This window comes from Perognathus longimembris, chromosome 13, assembly GCF_023159225.1.
Source record: "Perognathus longimembris pacificus isolate PPM17 chromosome 13, ASM2315922v1, whole genome shotgun sequence".
NCBI classification, from domain to species: Eukaryota; Metazoa; Chordata; class Mammalia; order Rodentia; family Heteromyidae; genus Perognathus; species Perognathus longimembris.
This window is the reverse complement of record NC_063173.1, coordinates 12119583-12137315: the sequence shown is the minus strand read 5'-3', so window position 1 is coordinate 12137315 and position 17733 is coordinate 12119583. Positions and strand designations below refer to the sequence as shown.

The 17733-nt window shown below is 53.1% G+C and overlaps 1 protein-coding gene across 4 annotated transcripts in view; it reads right to left on the bottom strand.

Annotated features, from left to right (window-relative positions):
* Pde2a (phosphodiesterase 2A) overlaps nucleotides 1-17733 on the bottom strand; it is a 60860-nt gene that overhangs the window by 18337 nt on the left and 24790 nt on the right. For all 4 annotated transcript variants that reach the window (XM_048359573.1, XM_048359574.1, XM_048359576.1 and 1 more), the window contains 3 exons: nucleotides 9960-10049; nucleotides 6896-6984; nucleotides 53-162 (listed from right to left, as the gene is read on the bottom strand). In XM_048359573.1, the coding sequence (XP_048215530.1) occupies nucleotides 53-162; nucleotides 6896-6984; nucleotides 9960-10049 (289 nt within the window). The remainder of the gene's footprint in view (nucleotides 1-52; nucleotides 163-6895; nucleotides 6985-9959; nucleotides 10050-17733) is intronic.

Below are 17733 nucleotides of genomic sequence, written 5' to 3'. Positions count from 1 at the left end.
CTGGGAGCAGAACCACAGCCCTCCCTGTCCCTGCCCAGGCTCTGGTTCTTACCTTGGGTTTCAGGAGCCAGCGGAGCCACCAGCCTGGCCAAGGGCTTCCCTGGCAGGTCCGAGGAGCCCAGCCCATTGAGGCTCAGCCGCTTCCGGGAGAGCACTGCCTCCCTGGAAAAGGACACAGTCCAACTATTAGTCCTTGCATCAAGGAGGAAACCCAGCCCAGGGGCAGTGGGGGATATACTGCAAGCTGAACCCCACGCAGGGAAAAGGATCTGCCTCACAGAGAGGGCAAAATGAAGCCGGGTGCTGGTGCCTCACCCCTGTAATCCTAGCTACTCAGAAGGCTGAGATCTGAGGATCACAGTTCAAAGCCAGCCCGGGCAGAAACATCCATGAAACTCTTATTTCTAACCACCGGAAAACCAGAAGTAGCACTGTGGCTCAAAATGGGAGAAGGCTAGCCTTGAGTGAAAAAGCTCAGGGACAGCGTCCAGGCCCTGAGTTCAAGCCCCATGACTGATTTTTGTTTTCTTAAGGGCAAAATGAGCAGGTTGGTCAACTCAAATCAGGCCTCCTGTGCCTCTTGCTGATAGATACAGGGAAAGCACGTGTGCAGGGCCCAGTGCTGAGCCTGGCCACAGGGAGCGCAGAGAAAGCACCAGCTAGACTACTAGATCACACTCTCCCCTGCTGCTACTAGACCTCAGGCAAGTGACCTCACTTCTGAATGGATGGGGGCAAGTAGAACCCTCCCCACCCATCCTCAGGGAAACAACTGCAGAGTAAGTTTTAGTGCTAAGTACAGGAGAAAAACTCCAGAGGTTAACATCATAGCTCGAGACTACTGGGCATTTCCTGTTTGCCAAGCACCTTATGTGAGTTAAACCAGAATTCCCAATAACCCTATGAGTTAGAAGTTAACATCATCTCCATTTTCAGCTGGAAAAGCTAAAGCACAGAGAAGGTAAGTAACCTGTCCAGGATCACATGGCTAACAAGTGGTAGAAGGAGGCTTTGACTCTATGCAAGGAATTGGTAGCAGAGGTAGAATAAATCACTGTTTGAATTGAACCATTCGAAAGATATGTAGGGTGTGAGCCTCTAGCAGGAGATGGGTGTGTGTGTCCGGGGAGGAGGAGAAGTGTGATTGTGGAAACTGAGGCAAAGGAAATTGGTCATGAGAAGGGTGAATTTCTCTCCCCCTCTGTATATACCACCCTTCCTCCAGGTCTCTGGCTTTTCCGGCTTAATTAAGTGCCTGATTTTTTTTTTAACCCATTGCTACTCCCTGATGATTAATTGTCCTAAGTTCCTTGTTTCTCATGCTGCTTCTAATTAATTGTGTTTATAGGAGCTGCCTGGCCTAGACAGAGAAGCTGGGGCTCTGGTTTGTGTATCCGGGGTCCTAAGAAGAATCCAAGTCAGATGTGGAAGGGAGTAGCAGCCTGCAAGGCACCGAGTCCAAAGGCCACAACTACCGGAGAATCAAGGACCAAAAAGGTTGAGTATCTCATTCAAGGTCACACTGCATTAGAAAGCATTCCCTCCCGGCTCCTTTGACAGTTCAATCTACAAGAGCCAGCCGCTAGCGCCTCTCACCTTCCAACCCTCTCACCCAGAACCCCAAGGGCTAGGCTTCTGTTATGAGTGGTCCTGTGTGCCTGAAATCACTCCAGGAATGAATAGGGACGAAGGGTGACAGGAGGGCTGGAAGTTACCCTGTTGATTAAACTGACGAAGCCTGAGGCTTGTCGGAAACAGGGAAGACCCTCGGCCAAAGCCCACCTCTCTGGTTAATGTCTGACAGACTGGTTGTCTGGAAGCCACAAGGTGGCCCTGGTCCTCACACCGCTGGACAGGGAGCCCTTGACTCCAGGTACCTGGGAGCTGACCCACTCTCGGCCCCAAGATCTGGGACTGGCTTGTCCCCTCTCTCCTAGAGCCCTGATAACTTTGTCCTTCTTTTCTGCCTAAAACTCATTCCTCTATGCTTGTCCAGCCCTTGCTCAAGAACTCCACTTTGAGGTGTCCTCTGGATGGTCTTCAATCTGAGCTTATCATCTCTACCCCTCCCCCAAAACCCTTTGAAAAACAGTACAAGTGTCCACTGGGTCTTTTGGTGTTGTCATTGATTCTGGGTCTTGAACTCAGGGCCTAGATACTGTCCCTGGCTTCTTTTTGCTCAAGGCTAGCACTCTACCACTTGAGCCGCAGCGCCACTTCTAGCTTTTTTCTATATACATGGTGCTGAGGAATCGAACCCAGAGCTTCATGTATACGAGGCGAGCACTTTACCACAAGGCCATATTCCCAGCCCCGGGTCAGGACAATAAGGACTAGACTTGATCTTGAGGATGGTTGGAATCAGAGGGCTTTGAGGAGGGGAGGGTAATGCTTTAATTTAATTGGATTTATGGATTTTACTTAAGACCCATCCCATTGGCTAAAACTTTCACAAGAGAGGGTCAATCTTATATCAGATCTCTGCTATCAGTGAGGGCCCCGTTGTCTTCATGTTCCTGGATAGGAGACAAGAGACTGGCTAAGACAGAGCCATGTTGACTCAGGCTAGATTACTGTCTTCCCTGCTTTCACCCCAGCACTGGGGCTTCCCCAAACCCTCAACTCTCCGGAGGCCTTGGCATGTTGCTCTGCAGCTGGCTCTCTCCTCTCAGCTGCAGCCGCCCCCACCCCCCACCCCCCACAGCGGGGCAGAGACGTGCCAGGCTGGGTTCCCTCACTCCGCCTCTGGGTGAGCCTCTTCCCTTGGCTGCCCTCTCCCTCGAACAACTGTCCTGCAGGCTCACTCCCGTGTAGGAGGGGGCTCAAGCCCCCAAGGATGCTCTCTTGCCCTCACAGCCCCTCCTGCCTCCTGCCCAGCTCCCTCCTCCTTTCTCTACCCATGTGCTTCATGTTCCAAGCTGATGCTGAGAACTCGGGGGGGGGGGGGGGAGGACTGTACACCCCCCAGGGACAGCTGTCCAGGTTGGAGGCTAATGACTCTGTCCTGGTGCCAGGGTGGTCATGGCCCGCCTCGCCGATGATAAAGACAGATGGGCTCAGAGTGGAGAGAGAGGGATGGGCGTGGATTTTTATGACAGTTCCGTTCCTTTAACAACTATTTGTTCAATGGAAAAGGAATAGAGGGAAAAAAAGCTCTCCGTGGGTAAGATCAACAGCAGGGGGACAGTGCAGTGCACAGGCCCTCTCTACCTCCCAGAGCCCAGCACCCTTCTCTGAACCTCTTCTAAGGTGAGGCCCCTGCTCCTTGCGAGGCTGCCCCCCACTCCATTACCCATCTCTGCGTCTCCTTTCTCACTGAGCTTCACTAAGCCCCGGTCCACACAGAATGCCCAAGACCCTTACTGAGCCCACATTCTCAATGAGTCCTGCACCCCATGGAGATCCAGCTCCTCACTAAATCCATCCTCCTCAGAGTCCTTGTCCCCTGACAGATCTTCCATCCCTCGTTGAACCTCATCCTTCAGGGAACCCCAATTCCCTAACTACTGAGTCCCATCCCCCACAGAGCCCTATCCCTGAGCTTCATCTCCTCACCAAACTTCAGCTTCTCACTGAGTCCCATCATGCACTAAGCTCCATCTCTCACTAAGCCCCACCCCTCACCAAGCCCCCCCATCCCTCCCCCAGCCTCCATCCTTCACTCAGTCTCCTTCACTCTGAACCCTCCGTCCTCTCTCTGAGCCTTCTCCTCTCTCAGAAGCAAACAAGATCCAAATGAAAATTTCTTCCACTCCTTCCCACAGGAAATAAGAAATCTAGAGATGGATGCAACCCCTGTGTCCTCCAAGGCAAACAAAAGGGACAAATCCTACAGTGAGAAGAAACAGGATCTGCCTTGAGAAAGAAAGTTCTCCAGGTGGGTCCCGAGACCTCCAATGCTAGTGGGGACGGGGTCCTGGCATGGCTGAAAGGTCCAGAGCCCTTGAAATCCACAGAGAGAACCAAAGGCTTCGGGCTGGCAAGAGACACACTAAGAAGAGGAAGACCACAAGTGGGAAACTGAAATCGGCTGAGCTAGGAGTGGAGGGCACCAAGATGGTAGAGGGGAAGCCTTGTAGGACTCTCTTGTATCCAGTCCTGAGATGTGCCCTTAAAGCTCTTAGAATTCAGGGCTGGACCAGCCCTCAACAGCAGACCACCCAAGCTTATGGCTCCACACAAAGCTAGATGGAGGCCTAGTAAAGGCAGCATGGGGTTGGGATGGCAGCCCTGCTGTCCTCGCTTTCCCAGTCTCTAGACTTGCGGCTCGTCTGTGGACAGATCCATCCCTGAGGAGGTCATTATGGCCAGTCACCTTTGCTGAGAAGCAGATCTTCCTCAGTGCTGGGGGACTGTGGGCTTTGGGAGGAGCCACTGCTGGGTGGGTCATGAGGTATGGCTAAAATGAGGCTGGCAGAGATGGAGGTAGAGCAAAAAAGGTGTTTTTATCTTTAAAAAAGAAAAAGAAAACGGGGGAGGAAACAGTTCAAATAAGCACCAGAAGGCAGGAGGAAAACCACTCTGAGCTTGGGGTCTCTGTGAGCCTGTAGAGGGGAAGGGGCCAGGCAGATCCTCAGTCTGAGGGGAACCCTCCCTCCCACCTAGGCTGGCCTCTATTCTGCCTCCCCGTCACCCCACCCCCGGCCCATTCTCCATCTTCCTGTCCTCTCAGGCCTTATCTCCTTTATGACCCCACCTCCACCTCACACCAGCTGCGGTTTGCCAGCCCTGCCCACACCTGGGTTTCCAGGAGGAGCAAACCTCCTCCACACCCACCTCCCAGCCTACAGGCAGGCGCCTCCACCTTGTGATGTGACCAGACCCAAGCATGGTCACAGAAACAGAGACCAAGGTCAGAAGGAAGATCATTAACCCAAGGTGCGTGGTGTGGACTTGGGCGTGGAGGGCAGCCAGCAATTCCTGAGTTCCTACTGTGTGCTGGGCACTGCCCTACATAGGTGGCACCTATAATCTCATGAAAGCAATCAGCAGACCCTGGGGGTAGGCACAACAAGGCAGGGATGGCATTGGGCTAGAGCTTAGACCTGCCTGACTCCTAGTCCTGTCCTTTTCCCTCCTCTACATCCCTAGGTTCAAGCCTGGCTCCTGCTCTTGGAGCACCCGAGAGCAGGGGCCAGTCAACCTGTGGGACTTTGAGCCCCAAAATTCTCTGGAGGAGAGCTCACCAGACCCCAGAACCCAGGCACCGGAGTAGGAAGACAACAGAGATTCTCCATGTGAGCACTGGATCCGAATCTCCATCTCCGAGCCTTGCTAGTGGATTGACATTGATGTCTGTGTCCCTGGGGTGTGAGGATGTGTCTGTCCTCATCCTCTAACTCCACTCCTGCTTTCCTGGCCCACCCTGGCCCCTATCTCTCAGCAGGTCCTGGCCTCCCCATCTCTACTGTGCTCTAGGCTAATTGCACTTGAGCACTCACTTTTAATTGCCTTATAAAGAAACCTTGTCTGAGGGCCTCGCTGCATCTGTAGGGGTTGTGCTGAGGATGCTCAGTAGCCTCTGAGGGAGAGCATTATTTTCTCCCAGGCTCCCGCGGGTCTTCCAGCCCTATCCCATGGATAGGATATGGGGGGCCAGAGAGGACAATCCATGGCTTTGTTCACACAGTGCTTGAGTGCAGAAATTGCCAGGAGATGCCACAAAAGTGTCGCCCAACCCCCTCCCCCCACCGGAAACTCAGTGTCGGGGCAGGAGGTGGGGAAGACTCAGGGCTACAAGAGAAGTGCCAGCTATTTCCATGGGGAAGGACCAAGGAGAGGCCACCATCCTAGATCCAGAGTTCCAGGTGCCAGGAGGGATCCCACGAGCCCAGGGTCTCCTGACAGAATACTTCCATGATAGATGAGTGACTTAGTAGCCTCAGGTGCTACCCCCAAAAGCCGCATTCTGGAGCACTGGGCTGTTAGAAAGCCCTCCCCACAGCGGGAGTAGACCCAGTGCTCCCCACTCTGAGCCAGTCTCTAACCCAGCACTCCCTGGGGGCACTTTGGTTCTTAGAAAACAAGTGTTGGTCCTTCAGAGCCCGTATACTCCCCACTGCTCTCCTGTCCTCACGGGACAGGTTTCTAAATGGACAGGAGCCAGGCCTGCCCCTGCCTCATCTGCGGCCCACGCCCTAGGACCTGTCTCCCGATGTTTGCCCATCTGGAAAACGAGGAGACTGAATTCAGTGCTTAGAGGTCGCAGGGTACCATAGGGCCTGAAGCTCCTGATCCTCAAGTCCCTGGTTCCAATACTATTATAACTATCACAGCAAATATCGCTCGTGGTGGACCAGGCTGCTTTAAATGCTTTACCTGTATCCTTTGCATTTAATTATCCCAAGCACCCTGTAAGTTTATCACAGAGGGGAAGAAAATCCCAAACAAAACTAAACAAAAGGGCCCAGAGAAACTGTAATTCACACTCAAGGTTACAAAGCTAGTAAACAGAATTGGGATTTGGACCCAGCCAGTGGGGCTCCAGAAACGTCTGCAGGATGCGGCTTGGGACCTCTCTGATCTCAGATACAAGGGCAGGTACCACATGCTCCAACTTATCCATTCACACTGGGATCCCAAGCCCAGCCTCGCAGGTGTGTTTATGGCCTGCTGGGATTCAAACTCACATAGCACAGCCCTGGTCTAGCAGTCTAGAGCTCTATGAGGGGAGCTGTCCCTTGCCCCTGGCAAGGGGTACTTTCTGTGTTCTCATCCACATCCCCAACCCAAGAGCAGAATTGCTTTTCCCCTTCTATGCTGGGGTCAGCAACCTGGCCAAGGACTCACCCTAACAGGGAGGAGGGGACCAAGTTGGATGGAAAAGATCAACTGGCTCAGCACTGAGGGTCCTTGGCCATGCAAGAGGGGAAAGACAGTGCAGAGTGTAGCTTACCAGACTTTCCCTTCCTGTGGCAGCTCATGCGGGGGGTCCTCACACACCAGCTGGGACTCCCCATCCAGCAGGTAGGTGTAGACAGTCTCCTAGGATAGAAGGTGCGTGTTGAGACCCTGCCCTGCTCACCCGCTGCCCCAGTCTCAGTCTGTATGCTGGATTTGTATGTATGGCAAGGTCCCAGGCCTCATGAGATGGGAGCTCTGGGATTTGGGGGAAGGGTTCTAGGCAGGCAGTTGGTGCACAAATCGGTCTGCTCTCCTGTCAGCCTCACTATGGGGATAGGTCCCTGCCAGATTCAAGTCTCAGCCGTTCAGTGAACCTCTGACTACACACTCTAGGGGTGTCCAGGGACCAGAATGGCTCCCACACCTGAGGCCAGCCTTAGACTACCAGGAAGCTTCCCTCCTCCCTGCGGAGGCGGGACCTATGCACTGTTTGTAACTATCAAGGGAGGGGCACAGAGCGGGCACTGCACCTAGCCTCTATGGAGGCCCCAGAGGGCTTCCTGGAGGAAGAGCCTGTAAACTGTAACAGGACGCATTTGAGTGACTAGGGGTCAGGGCTGGATCCGGAGCCAAAGAGCAAGTCTTCAGGTGGGTCCTGAGGGACCTGCAACCCGGGGCATGTTGGGACTGACGGTGGGAGGAAGGGATGCGGGGTTAGCTGGCTCAGGGTAAGCCAGGCTGAGCTGGAAGGGCCTTAGAAACAGAGCAGGAGGTGGGGCAGGCAGTGAGCCACATGTGGGCAGCTGTGCAGTGTAGACTGATCGCTCCTGAGAGAGAGTGAAGCTCTCACCCAAAGCTGCTCAAGCCCCGAGCTCCACAGGCCTCCCTCCCTGGGGGGCGGGCAGCCTGCCTCAGTGGCAGGCCTCATCTTGGCAGAGCAGTTGTCCCCCATTGACCCACAGGTAGAAATCTAGTTCATGTTCCTTTGGAGCAGAAACTATGACTCTTAAAGATTCCCTCACAAATTCCCATTGCACCTGGCGGGTTGCCGGCCTGGGGAGTGTACAATTTTGCTGGGGGAGGAAGAAGGGGTCTCTCCTCGCTGCTGATGTCATCAAGAGGAGTGGCACAATTTGAGCTGCCAGCGGCTCCCTTGGTAAGTCGGGATTCCTTCTCTGTAGACTGCACCAGCCCCTTGGCTCTACCCAACCCTCCACACCTCAGATCTGGATGCCCGTTTACTACCTCCACCAAAAGAGCCAGGCCAGAAGCGGGTGACAGAGCCCAAGGAGATCCAAGCAGCCGAGCCCTGGCAAGGCCTGGAGCCCCTTGCCCTGCAGAGATGGAGGTCTAGGTGGAGTTCAGGATCAAAGATCCAGGGGGAGAGGGCTGCCACTCCTGCCACCATGGTAGGCAGCAGCTTCCGGGGGTGGGGCGCAGGGGGGCAGGTCCTCACTTCTCTTCCGATGTCCGCGTCTCCCACTCCCTCCCTCGCAGCCCTCTGGGTTAAAATTAGCTGAGTTTACTGGAGAAGGAGGGAAGCGTTTCAGACACATCAGCACCATCTGCATTTGGGGCTGCCTGCCACAATGGGTGCTGATGAGGAAGCCAGGTGCCAACAGCTCTCCTCGCTGGGGGAGGGGGAGGGGAGGGAGACCCTCCTCCCCAGGCGCTCATCTCCCTCACCTCCCAGGCTGCCCTCAGTCAAGTACCGGGGAGCTCCCAAGCCGGGGCTAGCCCGGCTCCCAGCACACCTCTTGGGCAGCCCAGGAACTTGGTTGCCTGGGCCGCAGACTCACCCCAGACCCGGTGTAGGGTGTCTATGGTGGCATAGCCCGCCGGGCACGGAGCCAGTCATTTTCTCTCCTGGCTTCCAGGGTAGCCTTGAGGCATGCAGGGCCAGCCTGGGGAACGGGACTTGCCAGCTTCCCCCAGCCTCCCTTCCCAGATGTGCCTCCACCCCAGGCCAGATGTTGCCTCAGTCGCATCCCTCGGCTGGAGGATTTATTTTTGGGTACCAACACACCACCCACTTCCTACCAATTTCATGCTCAATAAAGCTCCGTCATTAGCCCTCCTCCTGGGCACTGAACTTCTAGGAGACTTGGGGGAAGGCAGAGCTGAGGAGAGGGGATGGGGGTGCTGGGGTGCCAAGTCCCATTTGTCCCTGTCCTGCTGTGTGACCTTGGGGGAAGTGCCCTCCCTCTCTGGACCTCCGGTGGTTCATTCGTCATGCAGCTTCAGGGACAATGGGCTCTGGTGGGGTGGGAAGGCTGCATCCTGAGTTGGCTGTGTTTTCTGAAGCGGAGGATGCCCTTGGCTGGTGGCGAGAGTTAGGGAGAGCACACTCAAGGTCTTCGAGCTCCGTTTGGGTAGCTTCTCCTCCAGGAAGCCTTCCATGCCCCTGACACTGGGGCAGACCCTCTCCACTGGCTCCAAGACCCCCTCTTCATCTGCCACCACTGGGCCATCCTGCTGCGTGGAGCCTCCAAAGCTAACTGAAGCCAGGTTGGGGAGGAGCCTGGGGCAGCCGAAGCGGGGCTCAGGCCTCCCCAACCCTAGTAAGGCACTCAGAGCCCAGGTAACCATGGCAATCACCCTCGACAAGCCCAGCCATAGTATTGAGATGGAGGAGGGAGAAGCCTAAAGGTTATTTCATCTAGCTTCCCTTCTTCAGGAAGGACAATTGAACAAAGCACATCTATTCATCAAGGCTAAGTCCTCTGGCAACTCCAAGCCCTGGCATCTAGTAAGTTCTTTGTGTCTACCCTCACCTCCTCCTGCAGCACGCATTCCCAAAGCCACCTGAGTTCATCATGTCCTGTTATCCCAGGCGAATCTATTCTGTTATTTGAGACCATTTTTTTCCAATTACCCTCTAAGGCCCCTCTGATTCAGGGAGTACAAGGTTCCTAAGAAAGCTTATTTTTTGATACTTTACCTTTCAATCTTGCTCACCTGGAAAGCCCTCTCAGAACACCCGCAAACCTTCCACTTACACACAGGGGCCTGAGTAGGGACCCTGCCTCCCCACCCAGTGGGCCTGCACACAGTACAGCACAGAGCTGGACAATGGTTGGGGTGGGTGGGAGCAGAGGGCATGGATAAGCACCTACCACTTTGGGGAGCACAGCGGACAGGGCATCCTTGGCCGCCTGCCTCAGGCCCGCAACGTCGATGACAGCGCCCAGGCTCAGCAAAGCATCCTGCAAAAGAGGAGAGGGCTTTAGGGGCTCTGCCAGGCTGGCTGGGGCAGCTCCCATACCCAGAGGGTTTGAACACAAAGCCCCAGCTTGTGTTAGACCCAAGCCTAAGGCTCTGATACTTGAATCCCCTCCCGATCTTGTGTCTCAGAATCAAACAGAAAGAAGCACAAATGCCCAAGTCCCCTCATATTACAGATGGGGAAACTGAGGCTCAGAGCAGAGCCAAGGACTTGGTGAAGGCCTTACGAGTAAAGAGATCAAGCCTGGAATGGACTTCAGGTCCCTTGTCCTTTAGGCCAGGATATACTCTGATATACGAGGGGAAAGCACAAGATTCTTAACTAAAACCAAAAACAAGCAAACCGAAAAGGGGAAAGAAAGGCACTCAAATTTGAACCCTATTCTGTTACATTGTCACTGAGCCTTAATCTTCTAGCTGTAAACTGAAGCAACTGTGGCTCTTGCCCCCTACAGGCTGCTGTGAAGAGAAAGTGAAACTGAGCACTAAAAAGTAGAAACAAAAATAAAACAGTGCTAAAGGTGTTGGGAAGGTCCAGCACACAGTAGATGTGGCAGAAGGCCGGCTGCAGCTGGATTCACTGCTTTCCAGAAGGGCAGTGGCTCATTCAATTACATCTCACAGATGAATTAGGACTAGATCAAAAGTAGCAAAAATTCAAAGTGTAATCCTAGCAACTTGGAAGACAAAGATTGAGATGGTAGTGGTTTACAGCCAGCCCAAGCAAAAAGTTCATGAGACCCCCCATCTCAACCAATAGTTGAGCACAGTGGTGCATACCGATCTTTTCAGTTATGACAGGAAGTATAAATAGGAGGATCATGGGTCCAGGCTGGTCTAGGCAAAAAGCAAGACCCTATCTCAAAAAGAACCAAGGTTAGATGTGTGTGTCACACAGAAGAGCCCCTGCCTTGCAAATGCAAAGCCCAAAGCTCAAGAATTCCAATACTACCAAGAAAGAATGATCATCAACAACAACCAGGGTGTGTCTCAGCTATAGGGTGGGAGCAGCAGAGCTGGGTCACCTCAGCCACCCTAGGAAGGGAAGAGGTCAGCCTTCATTGCCTCTCTGCCTTCCCATCCCTGAAACAGACCTCGTCCTTGGAGAGCCGGAACAGAGACAACAAAGGTCCCAGCGTCTCGCTCTATTAACTGGGCCTGCACCATGGGGATCAAAGGAAAAGGTAACGGAACAAGGGATCCAGGGCCAAGGCAGGATTGTGACTCACACTTCATTCACTCAGCTGTGCCCTCTCCCCAGCCCTTGAAAGTCCTTTCTGCTGTCTACCCTAGGAATGGCTGGGTCTGGGTTCCAAAAGCAAAGTGATTATGTAGGGATGAAGGAGGCATGGCGTGGACCGCACTCATGTGACACTATGAAGTTGAGGGTCTTTGTGGACCACAAGTGGTAAGCATAGCTGGTAAAAATGAAAAGGTTGAGGGCTGGGGATATAGCCTAGTGGCAAGAGTGCCTGCCTCGGATACACGAGGCCCTAGGTTCGATTCCCCAGCACCACATATACAGAAAACAGCCAGAAGCGGCGCTGTGGCTCAAGTGGCAGAGTGCTAGCCTTGAGCGGGAAGAAGCCAGGGAGAGTGCTCAGACCCTGAGTCCAAGGCCCAGGACTGGCCAAAAAAAAAAAAAAATACCCATTCTCAGGCACTGGTGGCTCACGCCTAGCGACTCAGGAGGCTGAGATCTGAGGATGGTGGTTTGAAGCCAGCCTGGGCAGTAAAGTCTGTGAGACTCTGATTTCCAATCATCAGAAAACCAGAAGTGGCACTGAAGCTCTAAGAGGTAGAGCACTAATCTTGAGCATAAAAGGTCAGGGATAGCACCCAGGCCCTGAGTTCAAGCCCCACAACCAAAACTAAACAAAACCTCATTCTTGTTTCTGGAGTTCTAGGTAAGAAAAGAATGAGGCTCATCCAGGGGACATAGCCCATGTTAAAGAGGGAGTTGGAAACCAAGTCCTGCATGTGACGAAGACTAGATTACCTAGGGCCTAAAACAGAGCACAGTCAAGTTCCTCAATGTCTAACTTCAAATTCTCAGGCACTCTGAGGGGGGAAGACTGAACTCCACAGTCCCGTGGCCAGCCTGGGGGCCCACACAAGCTCACAGGAGGCTGGTGCAAGTTCCCCGGCCTCAACGACCTCCTTCCCAGCAGAGCCACACTGCAAAGGCAGAGGGGCCATCAAGAGGAAGAGGGCGGAAGCCAACGCTCAACCCCGAGGGTGGGCAAGAGCGAGACAAAGCCCACATTTTTCCAAAGGCTCCAGAGGGGAATCCTGCATGGGGTCTAAATGGGGGCCTAGGATTCAGGCTTAGCACCAAATTTCAGTCTTCTTGGCTCCACCCCTCCCACTCCCCCCCCGCCCCAACACACTTGTGCTCCCAGGAGAAAGGGGCAGAAGTGGACCTTCTCCTCAAATGCCTATGGGTATTGTTTTCCCTGGTCCCAGCCCCAGATTCTCCCAGCGCTTGAAGATGAGTTTCTTGTTCGTGGGGAGCAATCTGCCATTGGATATCAGACGCTGCTGATTCCAAACAACACAATCCCCAAATTGGATCTCTTGTGCTGTGACTCTTTGATATTGCTCATCACAGCTCCTGAACCCTTATGCCACCCTTCCTGAGAGCTCCAAGTCCTCACAGACACCCACCATGCTTGCAGGCACTCATGCACACAGACACACGCACGCACACACACGTACAGCTATTTCCTCATGGATCACAGGCAAGTGTTCCGGTGACATCTGTTTATAGAGTTTACACACAGCCTACAATGGCCGCCCAAGGTCAATAATAAAGACTCAAGAGGGAGGAAGAGCTGATGCTGCCCCAGAACCTCGAAATACAGTTTCTCGGGTTTGATTTCCTGTACTGGAGCTTCAAGGGCAGGCTGCTGGCCCCAAGACTGGTGAAGACCTACTGCTGCTTGGAGAAGGGGAGTCACCGCACTGACCCCCCCCCCACTGAGAGATTTTGCCCTCAGTGACCTCTGCCATGTGCACGGAGGATGGTGGGAAAGGGGGAGGCAACGGAATGAGCCTAATATAGGGGGAGAAAGACTTCAAAGCCACAGACTTCAGACATCTCCCATTTGACAGATGAGAAAGCTAAGTCTCAACCATATCTGTGGTTAGCTAGCTGCTCAAGACAGAGCCAGATCCAGAACCCAAACTCCGTGGACCTCCAGAACCCAAACCTTTGGATTCCCAGCTCCCATCTGGATCCTGCTCAGCACCTGACCCCGGTCTCCCACCCGAGGGGCTTAGAGAAAACAGTGTGTCCTTTATTCTGACTGGTAAACTCTTCAACTTGCCCTTTGCCTTGATTGGAGGATGCCCTGAACTGTCCTTTATTGGAGTTGGTGGTTGTTTGTCTGACCTTTGTTCTGATTGATCAAGCTTCTGTGACTTTTAAGACCAATGGAAATATATGGAAGGTGAAAGGGTAGAAAAAGAAACTTGGGAAGAATTAGAGTAGCAGCAAGGAAGGGCCTCACATCCTCAGCTAGTATAGACTGGATGTAGACATGGTTGATGAGGCCCAAGGTCCCTGCTTGGGATTCTTCCCTCCTTCCGCCTCCAAGCCTGCCCAATTGGTCCTAGGAGTGTGTACGTGTGTGGGGCAGAGGGTGGTGGAGGGGCTGTTGGGTATAAGAACCACTGCCAAGAAAAGCAGACCACTTAGAAAAGCCTTTACAGCATGCTCAATTGCCACCTGCACCAAGAACCTTACCCAGATTTCAAAATGAACAGGTTCAGCCATCAACTCAGGAGAACAAGGAACTCACAGTGTAGTCCATGAAGTATGGGTTTATAAGACAGGGAGGAGATGGGAGGAGAGAATCAGCAGAAAGCCTCTTCAAATGGGAAGTGGGGCAATTTCTGAACTAGAGGCACAAGATGGGGAGAGGAGCCAGCTTCAAATCCTGTTTAGAGCCCAGGAATACTAAAGGGAAAAGAGGACAAATCCAGTAGCCATTCCTGCTCACATATGCATACGCCACACATGCATCTTTCTTCCCATACCCGTGCTCACACTATTTCCCACAAACATGCGCACACAGATAGAAACACAACTATATATCCTGTGCACACATAAGTAAGCACTTTGGAATGTGCGCACACAGAGCTTACACTCAGGGTGGGGTGGAAGAGGTCACGTTTCCTGTCCTCGCAGCTTTTATGAACAAACACCAGTGTAAATATCAGCATAATAACCAAGCTATTTCCCAGACCCCAGGGGAGAATCTGTGGTGTATAGAAAATAGCAGTGATTTCCAGCCCTGTCCCAGATTGATGACAGAAGCTCTGTGTGGCCTTAAACACACCCCTTTCCTCTTCTGAACTTTGATTTCCTCATTAGTAAAAGTAGATCTTTCCACTCTGCTGAATATAGTTCATTGGTTTTGTAATTTAATGATGATGGGTGTGTGGGTGGGTGGATGGATGGATAGGTAGGTGGGTGGGTAAGTGCATGAATGATTGGTGGTAGGTGGGTGGATGGGTAGCTGAGTGGATGGTGAGGGGTAGGTGAAAGGGAGGATGGCTGGTACATGATGAGTAGATGCGTGCATGGTAAATGATGGGTGAATGGTTGGATGGTGGTAGATGGATGAATGGACAGATGGATGGGTGGGTGGTGGTAGAAGGTGAGTGGATAGGTAGATGGGTGATTAGATAAATGGTGGGTGGTGGATGATGTGTGGGTAAGTGGGTGGTGAGTGAATAGGGGTAGTAGATGGTGGATAACTGGGAAGACAGATGTATCAGTGGGTGGATGGGTGGGAAAGTGTGTGGATGGTTGGTGGTGAACCGTAGGTAAGTGGATGGATGGATGGATAGATGGGTGGGTAGATGGATGGGTGGTGTATAGTGAGTGGATATGTAGATGGTAGGTAATGGATGGATGGTATGTAGATGGGTGAATAGTGGGTGATAGGTAGATAGTAGGTGGTAGATTGTTGAGTATGTGGATGAATGGTAGACAGGTGAGAAAATGGGTGGATGGTCAGAAGAATGGGTGGACATATGGTAGGTAGATGGAGAAATGGAGAAATGGATGGATAGTGGGTGGTGAGTCATGGGCAAGTGGGTGGATGGATAGGTAAAGGCATGTGTGAGTGGAAAAAACAGGTGGATGGTTGGTGGTAAATGGGTGGGTGGGTGGATGGATGGATGGATGGGTGGAGCCTTCCTGTTCTTCCCAACTCTGTTGCTCTGTGGTCTGAGGCAAGACTCAGCACCCTAGACAGCGCCATTTCTACACATTAAACTTTCTCCCTAGGTACCAAGAAAGAAGAGTTTGGTCAAGTCTCCACTGAAGCTCAGCCTGGGGCAAGATGAGCATTGCTGCACTGATCTTGGGAGTGGGGGAAGGAAGGGGTCTGGATTGAATTACTTCTAACTCCTCTTTAAAGCCTAAGATCACATGAAGCCAAAAACCTTGGCTTGATCCCCCTTAGAGCCACCTACACAGGGATTAATGGGCATTCTTGAAGGTCACGGTCATTATCATATACAGCTCTCCGGCATCAGCTCCATGACTTTCCTCCACAAACCCTCTTATTGTTCTCCCTACCACCTGGCTCCTAGACCCATGCCTGCCTCCTGCTCTGGAATGAAGCCCCACAGTGCCCGCACACTGACCGGCAAGAAGATGACAACATCACATTCAAGTGTCAGTCCCAGAGCAGAGCACAGTGGCTCATATCTGTGATCCTAGCTACTCAGGAGGTCCAATTCTGAGGAGTGAGATTCAAAGCCAGCCCAGGCAGGAGAGCCCACAAGACTATTTCCAATTAACTACCAAAAAATGCAGGAAGTGGAGCTATGGCTCAAGTAGAATGCTAGCATTGAGCAAAAAAAAAAAAAAAAGAAAAGAAAAAAAATCTCAGGACTAGTAGCCAGACCCCGAGTCCAAGTACAGCCACCAGCACTGACCACATGACAGCAGTTCTGCTGGTGTGGGTCCCCTGTGTGGCCTGGGGTGAAGTTTCTCTTCTCAATCTGGAGCTTAGTATCTCCCTCTCTAAAACCCAGGAGAGGTCCTTCAGCCCCTCTCTCTACCAGGATGTGGGGACTCATCCACCTCTTTATTCCTCTTTCCTTCCCTCTGGACCAGGCTCTCTAAGCTCCCTGAGTGGACTCCACCTCTTTCCATGATTCACCAACATCCCTCTCAGCCGCACACACACTGTTCTCCCGTCTTGCCTTTGATGTTGGGACACAGTCTCCACCTCCACATCCTCGCTCTTCCTCCTGGATGGCTTCTCTGCCCACTCTCCAGCTAGCTCTTTCCTGCTTCCTCTCTGACCCCGTCCTCTCCTGTCTCTCCCACCCACTCCTCCGCCATACCTCCAAGAAGTCATATGGAGAACATGGGACAAAAAGCACCCAAGATGGATACCCACCAGATGAGGGGAGCTCAGAAAGTTGTCCAGAATGGGGGATATCAGGGGTACCAAGGCAGATGCCACCTCTGCCTCTTTTTTCCTCCTGCTTCCTCTCCTAGTGAACAATACAAAACCTCCAGATCATCCCAGAGAAGAAGGCCTTAAGCATAAAGAAGCTCTTAACTATCTCGATGCCCAACACATGTCAACCACTACCATGCACTGCTTGGTCAGGGGGGCTTGATACAACTCCCCCAGAGGAGGCCTCCTGGGGCTTCAAAGCAGGGTAGCTTCATTTGGCTGGGCTAGGACTCCAGCCTGAGCCCAGCATCCTGGGTTTCCTTTGTGGTTCCTCACAACCCTCACACCACACCCAGCCACCGAGGCAGAAGATGAGGAAGCCGGATAAGGCGGTGCCTCATTCCCTCCCTCCTTTTCTCCCTCCCTCCCTGCCCACGCCTGCCACCTGCCCAAGGAGCCGCCTGTAGCACACACTGGTGCCTGAAATATTCAGAGAAGAGCTGCCTGTGCATGCTAGCATCTTAAACCCCCAGGCCTCCCCTAGAAGACTACTCTGGATCAGGGGCTGGAGGAAAAGGAAAGAAGCTTGGAAACCCCTGGAAGACATAGTCTGAGAGAGGAGGCAGGGCGGAGATTTGGGCCACACTGATGAGCTCAGATGTCAATACCTTGTGTGAATCTGGCTTTGGGGAAAAGAAGACACCTTTCTGAAGCACTTGCTGAGGCTACCGGTGTCCCCCAGTGGTTCTCAAATTAGCATGTCCCAGAATCGCCTAGAGGACTTGTTAAAACAGTGCTGGGTTCTGCCCTCCCCCTCCCCCAGCTTCTGACCCAGTCGGTCTGGGGCGAGGCCCAGGAACCCTGCATTTCCCGTGCATTCCTGGGTGATGCTGGTGTTGTTCAGGGGACCATGAGACCCCCCGACACACACAGTCCCTGGGAGGTGCCTGTTTGACCATCCTGCTTTACAAGTGAGGGGCTAAGGAGAGAGGGGAGAGTAACCCATACTCTGTTGGCAAATCCATGCCACTTCTCCCACCTAAGGGGCCAAACTGAGAAGGTCCCAGAGGGGGTGAGCACTGGGGGGCGAGGAAGGGAGAATAAGATGGGGCTGTGGGTGACGGGGGCAAGGGCACATGGGAGGAGGGGCTACGTGCAGCTTAGGAGCCCAACCCTAAAGGAAGGACCTGTGAGAGGCCTTGCTTCTTCCTCTCCTCTTCCCCTCCCCGCTCCTCCC